At 36.2% G+C, this 19,313-nt stretch overlaps 1 protein-coding gene across 2 annotated transcripts in view; it reads right to left on the minus strand.

Moving 5' to 3' along the window:
• Positions 1 to 18,846, minus strand: part of LOC148954065 (uncharacterized) — a 94,347-nt gene extending 75,501 nt beyond the window's left edge. The window contains exons 1-2 of one of the 2 annotated variants that reach the window (XM_089085782.1): positions 18,769 to 18,845; positions 1,213 to 1,774 (exon numbers count right to left, since the gene is read on the minus strand). In XM_089085782.1, coding sequence (XP_088941908.1) covers positions 1,213 to 1,767 — 555 coding nt within the window. In that variant the 5' untranslated portion in view covers positions 1,768 to 1,774; positions 18,769 to 18,845. Of the gene's footprint in view, positions 1 to 1,212; positions 1,775 to 18,754 lie in introns of both variants that reach the window. The other variant, XM_089085781.1, reaches the window with a different exon arrangement.
• Positions 18,847 to 19,313: the final 467 nt, after the last annotated feature.

Raw genomic sequence — 19,313 nt, forward strand, 5'->3', positions numbered from 1 at the left:
TAGCCAGTTTGTTGAATACACAAGAAAACCATTTGGTAATACTAGAGAGATTTCCTCTCCCCCCCTCCACTTCAGCCTTGAGCGCTAGATCTAAAGAACCATGAGAATAAGGGTGTTTAAAAAATATTCCCAAGTGAGGGTTTTTTCCCAATAGAGATGATTTGGTTGGCTAAAGGGACATACCCGCACTAGTCGTAATTTATTTAGGTTATTTTGCTTAGAGAGCAAAGGAGGAGCCTCAGTACCATTCTGGCCACCTTCTCTAGCCTTTAATTCTGGTGGCAGCAAACCTGTAACACCACCACAGCTCTAGTAGCCGTAATGACGTAAATTTACAATCATTAACAAACGTTTTGCGGTTATCACCTGGTCAAATACATAGAATCTAATTGTTTTTATCATCAGAGACAAAGGAAACGATTAATAGGTATTATATTTGACCAAAAGTCATGTATTTTCAGCTTGTTTCTGATCCAATTAATTTTTAATATAGATTAGGTTAGCTTTTATGATGTGCGGCAAATTAATAAAGTATTTTTTCATATATATTGTGCATTTCTCAAGTAACATCATACATTGAACATCATGAAATAGAAGATTAAGTTGAATTTAAGAAGGACCAATATATTTTTAGTGTCATTCTTTTTTTCATAGATGAAAGGGATGTGTCGTCATTCTTTTTTTCATAGAAAAAATTTTGGAGAGGTTGACATATACCTCGTATAATTGATGGTAAAGAAACTTCCCATAACTTTAGTCCGCACAGCCAACCAAACATGACTTTAACAATTTATATTGAAAAAGCAATGTAAAATGTGTTTTTTTACTTTAGAACAATGGTTTTTTAGGAATAACCTGAATTTTGAAACAATCAGTGTCAAAACTGATTTTGCCATGCTTTAAAGCTCAAATATTGCAACAATTTGCATTGCCACAATCGAATTAATGTAGACAATTAAGCCATTAATTTCAGTTCTAGAAGCATTCCAAGAAGATTGGACAGAAATGTCCCCCACATGGCAAAATAAAATACATCTTTGTAATTAGTGCTTCAGAATTTCGTAGAATAAAATTTTTAGTTCAATTAATAAAGTAAATCATACTTTTTAAGAATAATATTTTGATAAGAGTGAAGAACAATATTAGCATAAGTAACTTCTGAAAAAAGAATGATGGATTTCAACTAATAGTTTCTACAGAATATTCTGATACCTGCTGTTTAAAAATGGACCGTCGTCCTCTAGCCACGGGCTCCTGGGTCTCTTTTTGAAGCTTATCAGCTTTCGTTTTCTTTATAGATACCATGCTGTCTTGAATCAATAACCTCTTTTTTCGTCTTTGGGGTCTTTTGGATTCTTCGTCTTGGCTATTTTCTTCCTTTTCTTCCTTGATTTGAATTTCACCTGAGGTCTCAACTTTAACCACAGTGGATTCAGACGCCATTGTTGGGTCTTCTTCTTTTAAAACTTCACTTTCTTTTCTTAAATCACTGTGTGTCTCTGTATCATTTATAGTTCCAGACTTACTTCTTTTCTTTTTTTCACCAGGCATGAGTTTTTGTTCAATTAAGGAACACATTCTTAGCAATGGATTAGAGTTAAGTGTTTTTCGTGGAGTACCAATGGGTGTTTCTTCAATCTTTTCAAAACGTTCAGCCGAAAAACAAATTAAACACAATGGCATTCCTTGCTCACTAAACCAAATTTCTGGAGTCTTTTCTTTACATTTAGAACAGGTCATTCCACTTTCATCTCGTCTTGGTGACATTTTGCGACTGAAAAATAGATTTATAATAACTAACTAAACACACAATCTATTTTTAAGAAAAGAGAGAATTGCCTATCTACCAAGTCAGATATTATAAATTAATTGATAAATTAATTTATCAATTAATCCGTCTTCATTCAGTCATTGACTAGTTAAGACAAGAGATAGAGTTATATTGTGCTTTTTGCATATATTAACTTGGATACTTGGTATATTTTCCATTGGCTGCATTCAACCCTACCTTTTTTTTTATCCCTCCCACTGTCATCAGTTACTGCTAGGCATTCATATACACAAGGTCGTATACATTCGTTTTTCGCAAAACCGGTCTGACTGTTTTTTTTTGTGTTAAGAAATTAAACATTATTAATCGTGAAGTTCCTTATAATATTAACGACGTTGCATTTCGGCTGTGGCAAACGTATAAGTTGGTATAACTGTATCGAAGAAGGAAAAATCATATCAAGTATTTGGTTACGGGTCATATGAAAAAGCAACAGTTAGTGAGGCGTTCATTTTGCCTTCTGAAGAAAATTTCGCCAATGCTTCAAAGAAAAAAACAAAAGGAGTTCAAAGTGCATTCACTGAACTTGCCACATTTCCGGATGTGTATAAAGAAATAATGGGAATTGCCTCGGCAGACAGTGTCTCTTCACTCTTGTCTAGCCTTGTTAGCGCACATAATGAAATTGCCAAGTTGAAAAAAATGTTCATCAAGATATTCACAAGCAGGTGACTGAGAAATGTTCAGGGGACAAAAATGTGATCAATGAACAAGTAATTAACACTATAATCACTAAGATCTATGATGCAATTAATCTGGACAACAGTTCCAAGTTTGCTAGTGGTGAAAAAATGCTTAAAGCATTAAATGCTTTAGTGTTGAAAGGGTTTCATGCTCAAATTATATCGCAAAAAAACCGTATTGAGATTCTAGAATATCGCAACGACGATCTAGAACAGGAGAGAAGGTCGAGTGCCTTTCTAATCCACGGACTGTCTCAGACAGGTGGAGAAACACTGACAAATAGTGTTTTAGGACTATTTGGTACTAAGTTGGGGACCAGTATGATTCCTATGGACATTAAGTCAACCGAGCGCCTACGTACTCGAGAAACTTCAGTGGATAATTTTCTCCTGCCTATTCTTGTCACCTTTTAATCCACTGATTGTGCAAAGCGCGTGTTAACGAATAAGAATAAACTAGCCCCATCAAAAGTATAAATATCTGAGTACTTAACACCAAAGCGCAAGCAACTGTTAAATGTGACACGTGATAAATTTGGTGTTAGGAATGTGTGGACTCCATGGCGGCCGCATTTTAGCTAAACCAGAAAATAGTTCAACCATCTTGAAAATCAGGTCTCTTAACCCCTTCCGTCACGAATTATTTTCCTAGGTGAAAAAAATTATTCCCTGATTTAAACCTACTATTTAGAGCATAAGTAAGCCATTACCGAAGTGATTTGCTCAAATTCATTTATTAGGATGACGAAAATAGATGTCCAGTTAATTGGACAACGTGACCACTTTACTTTACATGAAAATCCTTGAAACAATTTCTTTCGCCCCGAAAGCAGAGCTCGACATTGCATTTTTGACATCTAGGTGTGGTTTTTAGCTTGCAGCCGTCCATCTTGCATCTCTGGGCGTGCTTGTCCCCTGTATTTACAGGCCAGTGATGATATCCATCATATCGCACATCAGACACAGGCTTGCAGCTGATCTTCCGCTTCCTCCCTACCGTTGTTTGCTCTTCTGTTTCCACGTTTGATTCCCTTGGTCGACCAACTGATCGAAGTGTTGACGTGTGTGCTTGTATTAGGGCACAGGCGACCTCCTTCCGGAAAGCAACAAGATCCAGCTTGTCTCTTCTACCCAGAGATAAGGATTGGCAGTCTCTGATGTATTCCATCCATGAATTTGTGACTGCTAGATCAATCATGTGAAAAATCAATCGCAGTGGCCACTTTCGAGATCGGATGAAGGTACGATACAAACTCATCAGGTGGTCGACTTTATCCACCCCACCCATACTGGTATTATATCTTCTAATAACTTCTGGTTGTGGAACTTGTATGTATCTACTTTCGGCTTTCGACCACCGTCGTGCATGTCCTATTTCACCGATCCCAACCAAGTTTGAGGCCATAGAAACGATGTTGTTGTCAAGCCATCGGACTATAACCAGCTCGTCTGCACCTAGTACAATTTCTTCCATTGCTCCTCGACCTTCTTTTTTCATCTCTTTTTCTGGCTTGACGGGGCACCGAGCCATTCGATTGGCGCGAACAGTACCAGTTCCATACCATCCTTCCTGTCTCAGAGCTTGGAGCAAGGGGATTGACGTAAAGAAATTGTCGGTGTAGAGCTTGGTCCCTTTTGGAATCTTTCTTCCTGTCATAAGCTTCATGACAATGCCACCCCCAACCCCCAATGCCTTGTATTCTTCAGGAATGATTGTCGTCTTTCCCTGATACACGTCAAAGTTTAGGACCAAGCCATCAGAATTGCAGAGTAAATACAGCTTGATCCCCCATGGACAGGGCTTTCCTCTAATGTACTGTTTAATCTCAAGCTGACCTGTAAATGGGCACATTTGCTCATCTATAGAAACATTTTCATGGGAAAGCAGCTGCTGGCATCGTGCTAGCACCCTATCTATAACTGGTTGAACTTTCCAGAGACGGTTGTTCGGATCTTTGGCAGTTTCGTTGTCAACCAAGTGAAAGCAGGCTCTCAGCCTCATAAAACGGTTTAGACCCATGGCATCCGCAATGAGGGAAACCCTAGTTGCCTGGCTCCAATACCATCGGTACCTTGGAAATTTCATGCAGCCCATCACCAAGTGAATGCCAACGAACTTGCGCATTTCTGTAGGATTGGTTACAATGGGATTATTTACATTCTGCTGAGTACTGTATCTATTTGTTTCGATGGCAGCCAAATCGAAGAAATCGCTATCAATGTACTTACAGAAGTATTGAAAGGGTGTTGATAGTTGTTCGTTGGCAGCTGTTGCAGTATCAGACCAAGCTGGAATGATCGGGATAAACCGTTTTCTTTTCCATATCACTCGCTGTTGAGTAACGGTCTTAGGCCCAGCCTGGGATATGAGTGGCATATCATCGGGGTCGCTTGAATCAGAAGACACTTCATAAGGATCGAGTGTCTTTAGTGGTGTTAGTTTTGTTCCATTTGTTTCTGATAAGTATTCTTCATCGTCATCTTCAGATACTTCCATATCTGACAAGTCACTGCCAATTGCATCGAAGAAATCAAGTAGTTTATCTGGCTGGATGCGCATGGTATTTCGTCTTGATGAACCTACAAAAAGGAGAGTTTGGATGCGGCGCTGAGAGAGAGAGAGAGAGAGATATTTATTTCAAAAAAATCGCTATCACAAGCCCACAAAGGGCCGAATTCGGAGTTTGGAGTCAACAACAAATAAATGGTTACACTGAAAATGCAAAGAACAACAACGAAATAGAGAAAACCATAATGACAATCATTTAAAAGTCAATAGTTAAAACTTTAAAAAGTCAATTAAAAAATTAAAAAAAAGCAAAAATTTGTCAAACTAAACTTAGAGCCAGACATAAATGCATTAAAAACTGGTCAAACTAAACTTAGCACAAAACATAAATGCATTTAAATTAAAAGGGATACTAAGAAAGTGTCAGCAATTAAACTACAGTAAATCAATAAAAGAGTTAAAGACAATAAAAGCTGGTCAAGAAAGGGGGGGCAAGCAAAAGAGCGCAAGAACCTGGGCAGTACCATCAGCTAATAAACAACAAAAGAGGGCAAAAAAGAAACTATTGAGGCATTTTATTCATTTTCTCTGTAATGAAGGGGATAAAAGTTCTTTCGTATCTGGAAGTAACGCAGCGACTGGGGGACAAAGCAGGGATGGGCTCAGACACAGCTCGAGGCGGCCGTATTCTGGATGGGGAGTGACGTTTGGGGAAAATACTTGCCGTCCGAGGGTTTGTTATGGCATTTGTGCCATAACAAACGTGCTCTTCCGTGCGCTGGAAGAGCACGTGTCACGTTGTCCACTTAACTGGACAAGGGGAATAAATGACAAGCAGCAATGACATCTGTTCAATTTTCCGAGAAAAATATTCGTTTTTCAAGATAGTAGATGGCATCCAAACTACCATAAAACCAAGCCATGCGTCATTTATTTCTCTAAACCTAGTCGCGCAGTCCAGATAATTGGACAGAACTTCAGCATAGCCTCAAGCACATACTTCAAGTGATTTCGGCCATAAAAAAATACCTGTCTATTTCTAATGATCCAGATTTTGACACAATAATTTTTTTTCGATCATTTTATGTCTTTTTGAAGCAGAGAAATAAATTATTTTACCTGGTTTTTCCCAATCCATTGTTTCCAATAAAGTCGATGTTCACGTGCTGTCAGGGTGAGAATTAGCGATAAACTGAGGCGATTACACCCTTGAGGCTGTAGCCAGCGAACAGGAGAATATATTAGTGCGATCATATTTACGAAATTCCTAATAGTTAGGAAAAGAAGAGCATTTTTAATTTTGTCCAACTAACTGGTCACGGTGACGGAAGGGGTTAATGACGTAATCACAGATCAATAATCCATTGTTGTGTATTGAATCGATATTCAGTTTTCTTTTGCTATCTAGAATTCTTTGCTTTTGTATCCTCAGTTTTTTTTTATAAGTTTCTTGTTGGTTTGCTGTTTAGATATTTTAGACTTGCAATCTTTCATTTTGTTAAGGTTTTATTATGGATAGTATGACCAATAGACTTTCAGATATCGAAAGTAGTAGGCTGTCTGTTAACCATTTATTATCTACCTCCATTGTTAATGATAATTTAAGTGAAGGAAATAATATGCAAGCTATGAAAGCAAGTAATTATGTGGATAAACAGTCGCTGAAAAATTGGTCGGCTAAAGATGATATTGTTTTTTCATTTTGGAATTGTCAAGGCCTTAGGACAGCATATCCTACCCTGTGTCACATTTTGAGTGATTTACAAGAATCACTGTTAGTAATAGGACTTAGTGAGACGTTTGTCTCAAATAGGAATAATTATTCAATTTGGGAGGGAGATTTTAATATTAACCTCCTTAAAAGTTCAAATCGTCTACATTTTCTCAATTTTTGATTTCTTCTTTTTTATATCCACTGATAACTATCCCTACAAGAGTCACTGGGAAATCTGCAACGCTAATTGACAATATATTCATGGACGGAAATCTACTTGAATGTTCATATGATGATGTTTCAAGGGCGGATCCAGGATTTTTTTTAGGGGGGGGGGGACGAAATAGGTTGATCCGATAAACTTGCGTTAGGAGCAATTTTAATTAACGCAAACTTGCGTTAATTAAGTAAATTACACTACTTTAGACTATGTTCGGGGGGGGCGCCCCCCACGCCAATCCCCCTGGATCCGCCACTGGATGTTCTAGTTACAGATATATCGGACTACTTTTTCCTCATGAGTAAATTAAAGAATTCATGTGGAATGATAACTAAGAAAGATCACTTAAATAAAAAGTTCTTCCGTGATTTAAGAGAGGATAATTTAGAAAAAATTGAGATAGAAATGGGTGACGTAGATTTTTCTCCAGTATTTGAAGAAGATGACCCATCGGCTGCGTATGATATTTTTATTGGAACCCTTACAAATATATTAACAAAGACGTGTCCTCTTAGAAGACCTAAAGGGGCTAGGGCTAAATTCCCTAGAAAATTATGGATTACTCAGGCTATTCTAAATTCTATAAACCGAAAAAATGAACTTGGTAAGGCATATTTAATTGAACCATTTACAATTAACTTTCATAAATTTAAAACCTATAGGAATATCTTAAATGGATTAAAACGAAAAGCTGAAAAAACGTGTTTACAAAATAAATTTATGAAGCATAGATGTGACATGAAACAAACCTGGAAAACAGTAAATCCCTCCTGGGTCAAAAGGGTAAAATAGAGGTTATCACTAAACTACAAACTGAAAGGGGAAATTTGACCACTCCGAATGATATAGCAATTATTTATGTAAATACTTTTGCAATGAGGGTGCAAAACTATGAGAAGATGCTCAAAAAAAAAAATAAACAGGGGCCCAAAATAGTTCAATCTGAAGCTCTAGTAAATACTCAAATGACTTATAATACTTGTGATGTAAATTAAGTGGGAAAAATTATCAATGGAATGCATTAGAATTCAAGTGGTGTAGATGTGATTTCCCAGAAGATTAAATCGGTCCAGTCAGTTATAACACCTATTATATGTCATTTTATTAATAAATCAACGGAAAAGGGGATTTTCCCGGAAGCTGTGAAGGTTAATATGAAAATACCATTACACAAAGGTGGTAAAAGAGATGACCCTTCAAATAAAAGACCTATTTCTATTCTCCCGTCTTTTTCTAAAATATATGAAAAAGTAATTGGATCTAGGCTAAACGATTATGCTGAAAAAAATAAAATTCTTGTAAAGACTCCATTTGGTTTCAAGAAAAGACTATCAACTGAAATGGCTACAATCAAACTTGTGGATTGAGTAAATGAGGCGTGCAAATTGGGTTTAATTCCAGCTGCCTTCTTTCTAGATTTAAAGAAAGCCTTCGACAGAATTCACCATAAAAATTATTACTTGAGCTGGATAAAATCGGTGTGGCTGGAAACAGCATCTTATGGTTTAAGTCTTACTTGAATGGACGGAAGCAGATCGTGGTGAATGGGTCTTAAGCTTCTGTAGCTAATGAAATAACATGTGGAGTACCCCAGGGGTCTATACTAGGTCCTTTTTTATTTTTATTTTTATCGATCGAATTAAATATTATTTGTCAGAGGCTGGTATAACCCATTTTGCAGATGATACTCTGTTTCTACTTTTGATAATCTACTTTTTGATAAAACGAGAAAGGCACTGGTCGAGTTTATTGAGTGGGCAGATTTTAATCTTTGACATTAAATTATACCAAAACTAGTTACATTTTATTTTCTCGGACATCCAGTATTGAAACTAATTCAGAACTAATTGTAAATGGTAATCAAATAAAAAAGATTTAAGGTACCGAAGTATTTGGTTTTCATGATTGACAAAAACCCATCATCGAGAACACTCTCTGATATCAGGTTCACCATTGTCGGGATCTTTGGGTGTGCTTTCTCGAGTTAAAAAGTTGGTTAGAAAGAAAATTATTAGATTACTTTATTTTGCTATTTTTTACCCATATATTTCCTATGGTTGCTCTATATGGGCAAATAATTTTGTGTCATGTTATAAAAAAAATAAGAAAATTCAAAATAAAGCTGTTAAACTTTTGTCAATTCACTACTCAAAATATTAACGAAATGTTACATTAAGAATCAACTTCTTGATATTTCAAAAGCTAGAGATAATCAAGTTAGTATTTTCATGTGTAAATATCTTAATAATTTGCTTCCCTCTTCCAGTGGCGGATCCAGGGGGAGCGCGCGTAGTCCAAAGTAGTGTAATTTACTTAATTAACTCTAGTTTGCGTTAATTAAACTTGTCCTAACGCAAGTTTATCGGATTAACCTATTTTGCGCACCCCCCTAAATTTTTTTTTAGGATCAACCTATTTTACAGCCCCCCCCCCTTAAAAAAAATCCTGAATCCGCCCCTGCCCTCTTCTTTCGAAAATATTTTTTTCCATTAAAAGTTATTTCCATAGTCATGATACATGAGGAGCATCAAATCTAGTACATCAATTTAGAAAAACGACAAGAGCTTCTTTTGTAAAAAGGAATTTTGCTCCCTGCATATGGGATATAATATTGGTTGCAATTCGAAATGCAAATCATCTGGTAACCTTCAAGGCCATAGCCAAGAGATTTTTCCTTGCAAAAGAATAGTATTTATGAATGTGTTTTGTGTAAGTAGAAAGGTTTATGTATTTGTGTCGATTTAGTAACATTTGCAAGTGGAATAATATAAAAGAGTATTTTTTTAGAATAAATAGAATAGAATATTCCCATCTACTCCCAACAAGCCCTTAGAGGTTTTCTTAGCAGGTGCAGCAAAAATGTTCTGTATTTTTTTGTGAAACAAAATTATCTTATCTTAAAAAAAATTAAAATATTCTTATACTATATTATAATTTAGTAGATAAAAGACAACAAAAAACATTACATGGCTACTTGAATACCGTAACAACTAGTGGGTGGCAGTTATTATCAACGAAGATGAAGAGTAAAATTGTAACAAAATCATGGTGTTTTACAAATATATTACCCAGCATATTTATTGGGTGCTTGCCCTGCAGCCCATAAATGGAGGGAGTTGTCTCTTGAATACAAAAAAAAGAAAATGGACACCATTGAAGTAGCCAAAAGGCACAATCCATTTCAGCATAAAAAGCAAATAAATTTGCAGCGTAAATAAGAATAAAATACAACCCTATAAAGGAGTCAAAATCAATTACTTGCTGCTTTCTTAGCAATACCACTGATGAAAACGAACTTTAACTTCCTCATACCCAATTAAGTTCCTTTTTTTAGTTTTTAAGTCTGGAATTCAGAAACAGCATAATACTGACAGTCCAGCGTTTCAAAAGAAATATTTCAATATTTCTTTTAGTGGTAGTGTGATTGCCTCAAGTCTTTTAATTGTTACTGATGTCAGAAAACATAAATGTTCTTGAAATTGAAAATTGTATTAAAATCAAGAAATTGAGGTGGAATCAGGATTAAAATAGAAATCGGGAAAAATTCTGGCATTCCTTCACTACTAGCCAGAAGATTAAATTTCAGATTAATGACCAATAGCATACAAGAAAGGGACACATTGGTGAGACCTTCATGTTCCATGGTCCAGTTTTCAATCCAAGGTGCATCAAAGGACCCAGGAGTCTCCTTCATATAAGGAAGGGGGGGGGGGACTCACTCCCTGAGATTTATCCAAAGGAGTATCCAGGATAAATTGAAAAACAGTTGCCTAAAAAGGCACTGTTCTTTTTCCCCCCATCCTGCAGTGGTGTGATATGTGCATCTCAATTGAAAAAGGTATATATCAACAAACTTAAGTCAGTATAGTGACCATTTGACAAAACAATCAGAACTTTTGGTACTCAAAATTTCAACGAAGTCCCTTCAGAAGATCTATCCTTTCTCATTTTCACATCCATTTTAGGTCAGTCAATTTTATTTGCTAGAATTGTGGAAAGGCTTGGGTATTTCGGCAAGATGTTTTTTCTCATTACAAAAACTAGCATCAAACAGTTCATGGTAACAAACTGTAAGTAAGGAGCAACTTGGCCCAATTGTAGCCGAAACTCTAAAAAACGAAATTTTGATAACAATAGATACATCAAAATATTTGGATTTTATGTTGATTAATTTAAAAAACTTTTTCCACAAAATAAGTTTTTCAAAGAAAAGTAAAGAACTCCATTAAACAAAAAATGAGCAAAAATAAAATTAAATAATCTACCAAGCGTGAAACTACCACAAATCAGCATCAATAAATAAATGAAACCCAAAACGAACAGAAATTACAATAAATAACCGATTCAAACTCAAAACGATCAGAAATTAATGTAAGTTGGGCTCAAAACCCCTATGCCTTTCCGTGGCCTGAAATTAATTTCCACTTTACTGAAAAAATATAAATGTTTTTACTTTTATAACTTTAATAAATCAAATAATATAAACATTTTGATTGCTAAATATCAGTATATGTATATTAAACAGACAATGCACATTCATTTGTATTTTTTTCAGTAAAGTGCAAATTTTGTACTGGCCTTGGGAAGGCATAGGGGTTTTGAGTTTGACTCGGTTATTTATGTCAACAACTTTGATTGAATGTTTTTGGGGAAATGGTGGATGTAAGAGGGGGGTTAATTACTCTCCAATCAAATGAGCCCTTTTTGAAATTTCTGCAACAACTTTCCACATAAACTTTATATGCCCCCAGGGCTTAACTTACAACCCTTGCACTGAGGGGGTTATCATCCTAAAAGACATAATTTCAAGAACTTTCAACTAAGAAGAACAAAATGCTTATCTACAAATTTTGATTGGATGTGTTTCGGGAAATGGTGGGCGTGAGAGGGGCGTTAGTCGCTCTCCAATCACTTTCAACTATTAAAAAGGCACCAGCCCTTTCAATTTCCAATTGAATGAGCCCTTTTGAAGTTTTTATGACAATGCTTTCAATAAAAACCTTATATGCCCCCCGGGCAATAACTTACCACTCTTGTCCTGAGGGCTTGGGGGGGAGGGGTTGTCATTCTTAAAGACCTAATTTCCAAAACTTTCAACTACCTTGAATAAAATGGCATCTAAAAATTTTGATTGGATGTGTTTGGGGAAAAGGTGGGCGTGAGAGGGGGCTTAGTTGCCCTCAAATCGCTTTTGATTGGATGTTTGGGGAAATGGTGGGCGTGGGGGGGTTGTTAGTTGCCTTCCAATCACTTTCAACTATTAAAAAGGGTACTAGCCATTTCAATTTCAAATCGAATGAGCTCTTTTTGAAGTTTCTATGACAACACGTTCTATAAGAACCTTATATGCCACCAGGGCATAACTTACAACCCTTGCCCTGAAGGCTGTGGGGGACTGTCCTCCTCAAAAACATATTTTCTATTTGGAAATCAACAACACTGAACAAAATGACTCTGAAAATTTTGATTAGATGTGTTTGGGGAAAAGGTGGGTGAGAGAGGGGGGTTAGTTACCCTCAAATCACTTTTGACTATTAAAAAGGGCACTAGACCTTTGAATTTCCAATAAAATGAGCCTTTTTTCAAGTTTCTATAACAAAGATTTCAATAAAAACTTATATGCCCCCAGGGCATAACTTATAACCCTTGCCCTGAAGACTTTGGGGGGAGTGTCCTGCTCAAAGGTATAATTTCCTGAATTTTAAACTGCGTCGAACAAAATGGCTATCTCAAAATTTTGATTGGGTGCGTTTGGGGAAATAGTGGGCGTGGAAGGGGTGTTAGTTGCCTTCCAATTACTTTTCATTATTAAAAAGGGCACTAGCCATTTCAATTTCTAATCAAATGAGCCCTTTTTGAAGTTTTTACAACACTGCGTTATATAAAAACCTTATATGCCTATAACTTACAACCCTTGCCCTGAGGGCTATGAGGGGATTGTCATCCTAAAAGAACTAAATTCCAGAACTTAAAACTATGCTGATAAAAATGGCTATCTCAAAATTTTGATTCAATGTGTTTGGCGAAATGGTGGGCGTGACAGAAGGGTTAGTTGCCCTCCAATTATTGTCGACCATTAAGAAGGGCACTAGCCCTCTGAATGTCCAATCGAATTAGCCCTTTTTGAGGTTTCTATGTCAACGCCTTCTATAAAAACCTTATATGCCCCCAGGGCATGACTCAAAACCCTTGCCCTGAAGGCTGTGTGGGAGTGTCCCCCTCAAAAACATAATTTCTATTTGGAAATCAACTACCCTGAACAAAATGGCTATTTCAAAATTTTGATTGGATGTATTTCGGGAACTGGTGGGCGTGGAAGGGATGTTAGTCGCCTTCCAATCACTTTCGAATATTAAAAAGGGCACAAGCCACTCCAATTTCCATTTGAATGAGCTTCTACGACAACTTCTTTGATACAAAGTGCCCTGCTCTAAAGAAAAAAATAATAAATAATACATTGTGCCAACCATGGGCGTAGGGAGGGGGGCAGCTTCCCCCCCCCTAGACCTTCAAATTTACATTAGATATGGCTGAAAAAGCAGATGATTTGGAAAAAGCAGTTGATAAAACTCCATCACACTATTGACTGCCCCCCTAGACAATATGCTGCCTACGCCCATGGTGCCAACATTGTTCTTATATGCCCTCAGGGCATAACTTAAAACCCTTGCCCCGAGGGTTGTGGGGGAGTTAACATATTTAGAAAATATTTTCTATCTGGAAATCAACTATGCTGAACAAAATGGCTATATCAAAATTTTGATTGGATGTGTTTTGGGGATTGATGGGTGTGGGGGAGGGGGCTAGTTGCCCTCCAATCACTTTCGACTATTAAACAGGGCACTAGCCACTCCAATTTCCAATCGAATGAGTCCTTTTTAAAGTTTCTATGACAACTCCTTTGATACAAAGTGCCAGGGTATGGAAAAAAAAAAAAAAAAATAATAATACATTGTGCCAACATTGTTCTTTACTCAGGCAGCGCTATTGCGCTGCCTATGATTCTAAATATATGAATTTTTTTAAGTTTAGTGTTACTCATCAAAGCTACAAGCCTGAGAAAATGTGTCTGATCTATGAAACAGGGTGGAAATACCCCCAAAAATTTCAGTGATCTTAATGAAAACCACATCATCATATTCAGCATATTAGAGAACCCTGCTGTATATATTTCAAACTTCTTTACACAGAAATTAAAACTTCTAGTGCCATTTTAAGTGACCAAAAAGATTGGAGAGTACCTAACCCACCTCCCACACTCATTTTTCCTCAAAGACATCTGATTGAAATTTTAAGAAAGCGATTTCATTCAGCATAGTTGAAAGATCCAATAACTATGCTTTTGGTGATGATATAACCTTCAATAGTCCCTGGGAAAAGGGCTGTAAGTAATGCAATTTGCCAATGTTGATCAGATATAGTATTTGTTGCTGGGAAGTAACTGGTTCAAATCTGGTGGTCCTCTAATTTGTTTCAGAAAAAATGAAGATATAATACATTGAATGCTAAAGTTTGACTTTTTGTCACAATTCTTTAAGAAGAAGTTCTGAAACATAAGAGCTATTTAATTGCAAAAAGAAGCTTTTTAAAGTGGTAAAAAACCTTAGCGTAATGAGTGAGGTATTGAAATGATGAAATATATGAAATGAATTCTGTTTGTTTTAAGCTTTAATGTTGCTCCTTACTTTCAATTGAAATAACTTGTTTTTTATTATGTAATCTTAAGAAAAGTTCACTTAACATTATAGCAATAATTACACCTAAAGGGTGCAAATACACACTGTGTTACAATTTTTCTTTTTCAGAATGCATGGGGCACATGCATAGATGAATGGAGTCTTCAAGTCAATATCTATCCCCTCCAAATAAAATCTTTAGACTTTTACAGTAATTTTGGCACTTTCAAACGATTTTCTTTCTTTTTTTTACATTTTATTAGAATTTTATATGTGAATCATCTATAGCCCCCCATGGCTATAGATGGGTTTGCTTCATGAGCACAACAACAAAAGAGCCATCAGTTGCAGTTTACCATTAACTTATGTATGCATAAATAAAAAGAGCCTTAGGGAAGACAAAGCTCAAATTCAATAAAGTTATACAGTTTCTGAAAAGAAAGAAACAGGTGGACTTTGGAGCACAGCCAATGAAGCCAGTAGAACATCTCAGGTCATTTCAGTTAGCAATACAATCTGGAATAATCCTGCTGAGAAACAGAATATACATTTCCAATGCTCTACCTTCAGCATCAAAACTCAAGAGCTATACCAATGACTAGATTTGTTGTCTATACTACAAAACAGACCACACTTATCACACCATCTAGAAATATTAAAAGTCACCCATCCAAATGATAGAGCCCATGGGTGTCGTTTGGGGGGGGCACGGGGGGGGGGGAAGTTGGCCTCCAATAATGTGGAGAAAAAAATATTATATATCCTATGTCCTTTGACTATCCGGAGATGGACCCCTCTTGCCCCTCCAATAAAATACTGGAGATTCGCCCCTGATAGAGCCCATCTTCATGCTTCTAGCAGCCCAGAGAGGAAGAATATTCCAGCAGAAGCCCCATCAACCAGAACACAGTACAGATAGGGGTGTTACATTGAAACTTTCAAGGCATGTTGAGTGGGACATTTAACCAAATATGGATGTTAAAAAGGAGTAGCTACAATAGGCTATATCTGAAATCACTGAAGGTAATAGGGTGAAAATTTCAGGGGTGTACATTGAACAAAATCAAAATGCACTATATGCATGTAGGTCCTCATAAGGGCCCATCAAAAGTATCTCAGGAATGCCTGAGGATGTTAAATTGAACTTTTCACAGCTACTATAACTACTATAGCAACTTCTGCTGCTACTACAACTACATTCACTAATACTACTAGTAGGTCTTCTCCTGCTTCAACTGTTTGGATTTGTGACTACTTTTTGTCTCTAACTACTATTTTTTAAACTATTTTTTACTCTAACTACTTGTGTCTACAATTCTAACTACTTCTGATTGCAACAGTGATTGCAAATACTTGACTGTGACTACTTGCAACTACAACTGCTGCTGCAATTCTATTGCTGCTCTACTACCAATACTACTTCTGTTGGGCTAAATCAAAAGAGTTTAAATGCATCCAGGTTGTCAAAAGGCACATTTAAAATAGCAAGGAATCAAATAGGGTATTAAGTTGAAACTTTCAGGGAAATAAGAGGGATGTAAAAGTAAATTAAAGTAAAATATGTGTTTCCAGAATCTCAAAAGGGTGTCTGTGCAATATCCCAGGAAAAACTGAGGGTTTTAGTTTAGAACTCAAGGGATGTTACACTGAATCAAAAGTCATTCAGGCATCCAATTTTGTCCAAACAGCCTAAGTTAAAATTGTCAGGGCATGTTGACTGACAAATTGAAACTGAATCATAAAATGCACTATGAAAATCCAAGGTTAAAAGGGGGCATCTGCTGTACCTCAGGAAAGGTCATGGGAGTTAAGTTGAAACTTTCAGGGGACAAGGGGAAAGTGCCTCTTTCCCTCAAAGAGGGAATAGACACTGGAGAGCTATAGAAAGTATGCATGTTTGTGCAAATCAAATCAGGGGAAACATTTCCCTAGATTGTTGATGTGTTTAATATGTTTTAAACTAAGAGAATTACAAAGGTATTTTAATTTTAGATCAATATCATCACCTAATAGACAAATATTAGCATACTAGAATTTGAGGAGAACAAAATTAGCACTACTATGCAATTTCATTTTCCCCAAATTATCATTTTTGGAGAAAAATCTTAAAATTTTTGGGGTTTCCCTGAGAAATTTTGATGTAGTCTAGTGTAAGTACTACTATTGTCCAACACAAACCAAACAGTCAATTTTGAGTTGATAGCCTATATAAGTGCTTATAATATTATTAAAGTTGTTTCAGAATTTATGGTAAACTTTCTATAGTTGAATACATCTAAATGAAGCTTGCCAATAAAATAAATGCTGTATGCAACCATTAGATTCCTTATTTTATATTCTTTTGAAATATTGGAGGGTTTTCAAACAATGCAACCTCTCTCTTCTCTTCATGTTCCTATATATAGCCCTGATAACATATTTCTCTGTTGTTTTGAACTTGTAATACACACCATAATAATTGGTCTTAATGATGACAGTTCAGCTAGGATTTCTTCACCCTTTCTTCTAACTTCTTTACTACTACTACAACTAAAAAATCACCAAGCCACAACATCCTCCTGTCCCAACTGCAGACAACCTGCTTCCCATTTAGCCAAAAAGGACAATCTTTGGTGATCTGTCATCCTTCATCCACAGAATGTGCCCTAGCCATCTCAACCTTTCTCTCATCATAGGCCAAGGAAGTGGGATTGAACCACACTTTTCATACAGTCTACTGATTGAAATATGGTCATTCACCCAGACCAATCTATAGGCCACTTCTCTAGAGTACCCAGAACATATAGCAAATCTTCATCTGCTTTTTGTGCAACTTACACTCCAGAACCATATTTGACCACAGCCATCACTGTAGATTCTAGTATTCTAATCTTGGTTTGTAGACTTATCTTCCTATTCTTCCAAACTTCTTTCAACTGTGAAAAAACACCCTGAACCTTGGTTATTCTAACTTCTTTGAATACATAAAGTCACATAAACACATAAAGTGTCAAAGCTTGAATGTTCTTTACTTAATGTTTGCTTCACAAGAACTCAAGTTCTTGCATTCTCAAAAGGGTGAAATCTAGTTCTGTCTGACTGATTACAATCAAGCATTGAATAAAAACATTAAGCTATTTGAAATAATTTAAAATGTGAGTAGCCGAGCAATAGAGGGAACAATATAATCTGATTAGCAGAAACATGCTGTACATTATCAACTAATAGTATCATTGTCTTAGAATTTTCTTTTCATTGTCTCATTGTCTATCAATGACACAATGACTATCAATTGTATCATTGTCTTAGTATTTTGCTTTTCAGATCTATAGCTTATCTATGACTATAAGAGGAAGGGATATAGTGCATTGACAGAAGTGACAATGACATTTGGAAAGAGCATAAAATATCAATTATTGGAACTAATTTTTTCATTTGCAAGTTTGGTATTTGCCTAGTTTAGTGGCTCTTGAGAAGAAAAAATGTTAAGGAATGGCCCTGCAATACTTTACCCTCCCCCCTAATGTGTAAATATAAAGACCAAGTTCTATAGCCTATTTCCAATCCATTTCATCACTTGTCACTCTTGTTTTTCTGGTTCTTTTTTCAGCACTGTTGATTCAATTCATGGGTAAACAGGTTGAAACAAGAAGGAAATATTAAGAGAATATATTAGAAATAACTCATTTTGGCTAGGCTATATAGCCTTGGCCATTTGCACAATAGGGAGGCAGTTGGGATAAAGTGTAGCAGGGCTGCAGAAAAATGTGTTAAATACAATTATTCTGTATATTATAAAGGAAGAATTGTTTACTTAACATGTTTCATTCTCAAGAGCCACTAAGCTAGGCTTATACTGCAAGTTTGCTTTAAATATGGCCAACCATACCTTGTCTTCTAGGCCTACTGGTTAATAATAAGGAATAAGGAGTCATGATGTAGATAGCCTAATTTTAACAGACTTAAAATAAAACTTATTATGAAAGTAACTAGCTTAATATAGCCTATTTGTAAAAAGCATAAAAGGATGCACCAAGTGTTGTGTTCACACTTTCTCATGCTAAGTAATGGGAAAAATTCTAAGTTTACCAGACAGGAGTTAACAAATTAATTCATAAACAAAACACCATGGAATATCATACATTCTTATACCAGCCTTCAATAATCAGTTGCACAAATTTACAGTAAAATGTGTAATTTCCTTTTGAAGGGGGGACACCCACCAGGGTTGCCGCCCAGACCTGGAAGAATTTACTAGGCTCAATCGGAAAGGAAAAATTTACTAGATCGCATCTGTTTTGATCTGTTTTGGCATGAATTTCAATAACCATCATGGCTATGAACGGTTTCATCTCTTCCGTGAGTATTTGGCCCCCCCCCCCCCCCAAAAAAGAAGATATCTTAAAGCTGAATAAATTCTGGGACCTCTGAGTATTTCAGCAAGACGGGCAACCAATATTTGACTTCACTAGAAAAGAAAATTCTGGAAAAAAATATTTTCAATGACCGTAGTGAGCAAAGCAAGGCTCATTGCCAATGGTTCAAAAATTATCGTATTATGAATGAGCCTCTGTGTAAGGACCGATGGACTTAGCTTGAGATTAATTTTAAAGACTTTTTCCACGAAAGAAGTTTTTCAAAAAAAAAGTAGCAAGCTACAATAAACCAAAATGATCAGAAATAAAGTCAAATAGTCGTCCA

This window comes from Artemia sp. Qi Xiang Cuo, chromosome 3 (assembly GCF_049724085.1).
Source record: "Artemia sp. Qi Xiang Cuo chromosome 3, ASM4972408v1, whole genome shotgun sequence".
Classification (NCBI taxonomy): Eukaryota; Metazoa; Arthropoda; class Branchiopoda; order Anostraca; family Artemiidae; genus Artemia; species Artemia sp. Qi Xiang Cuo.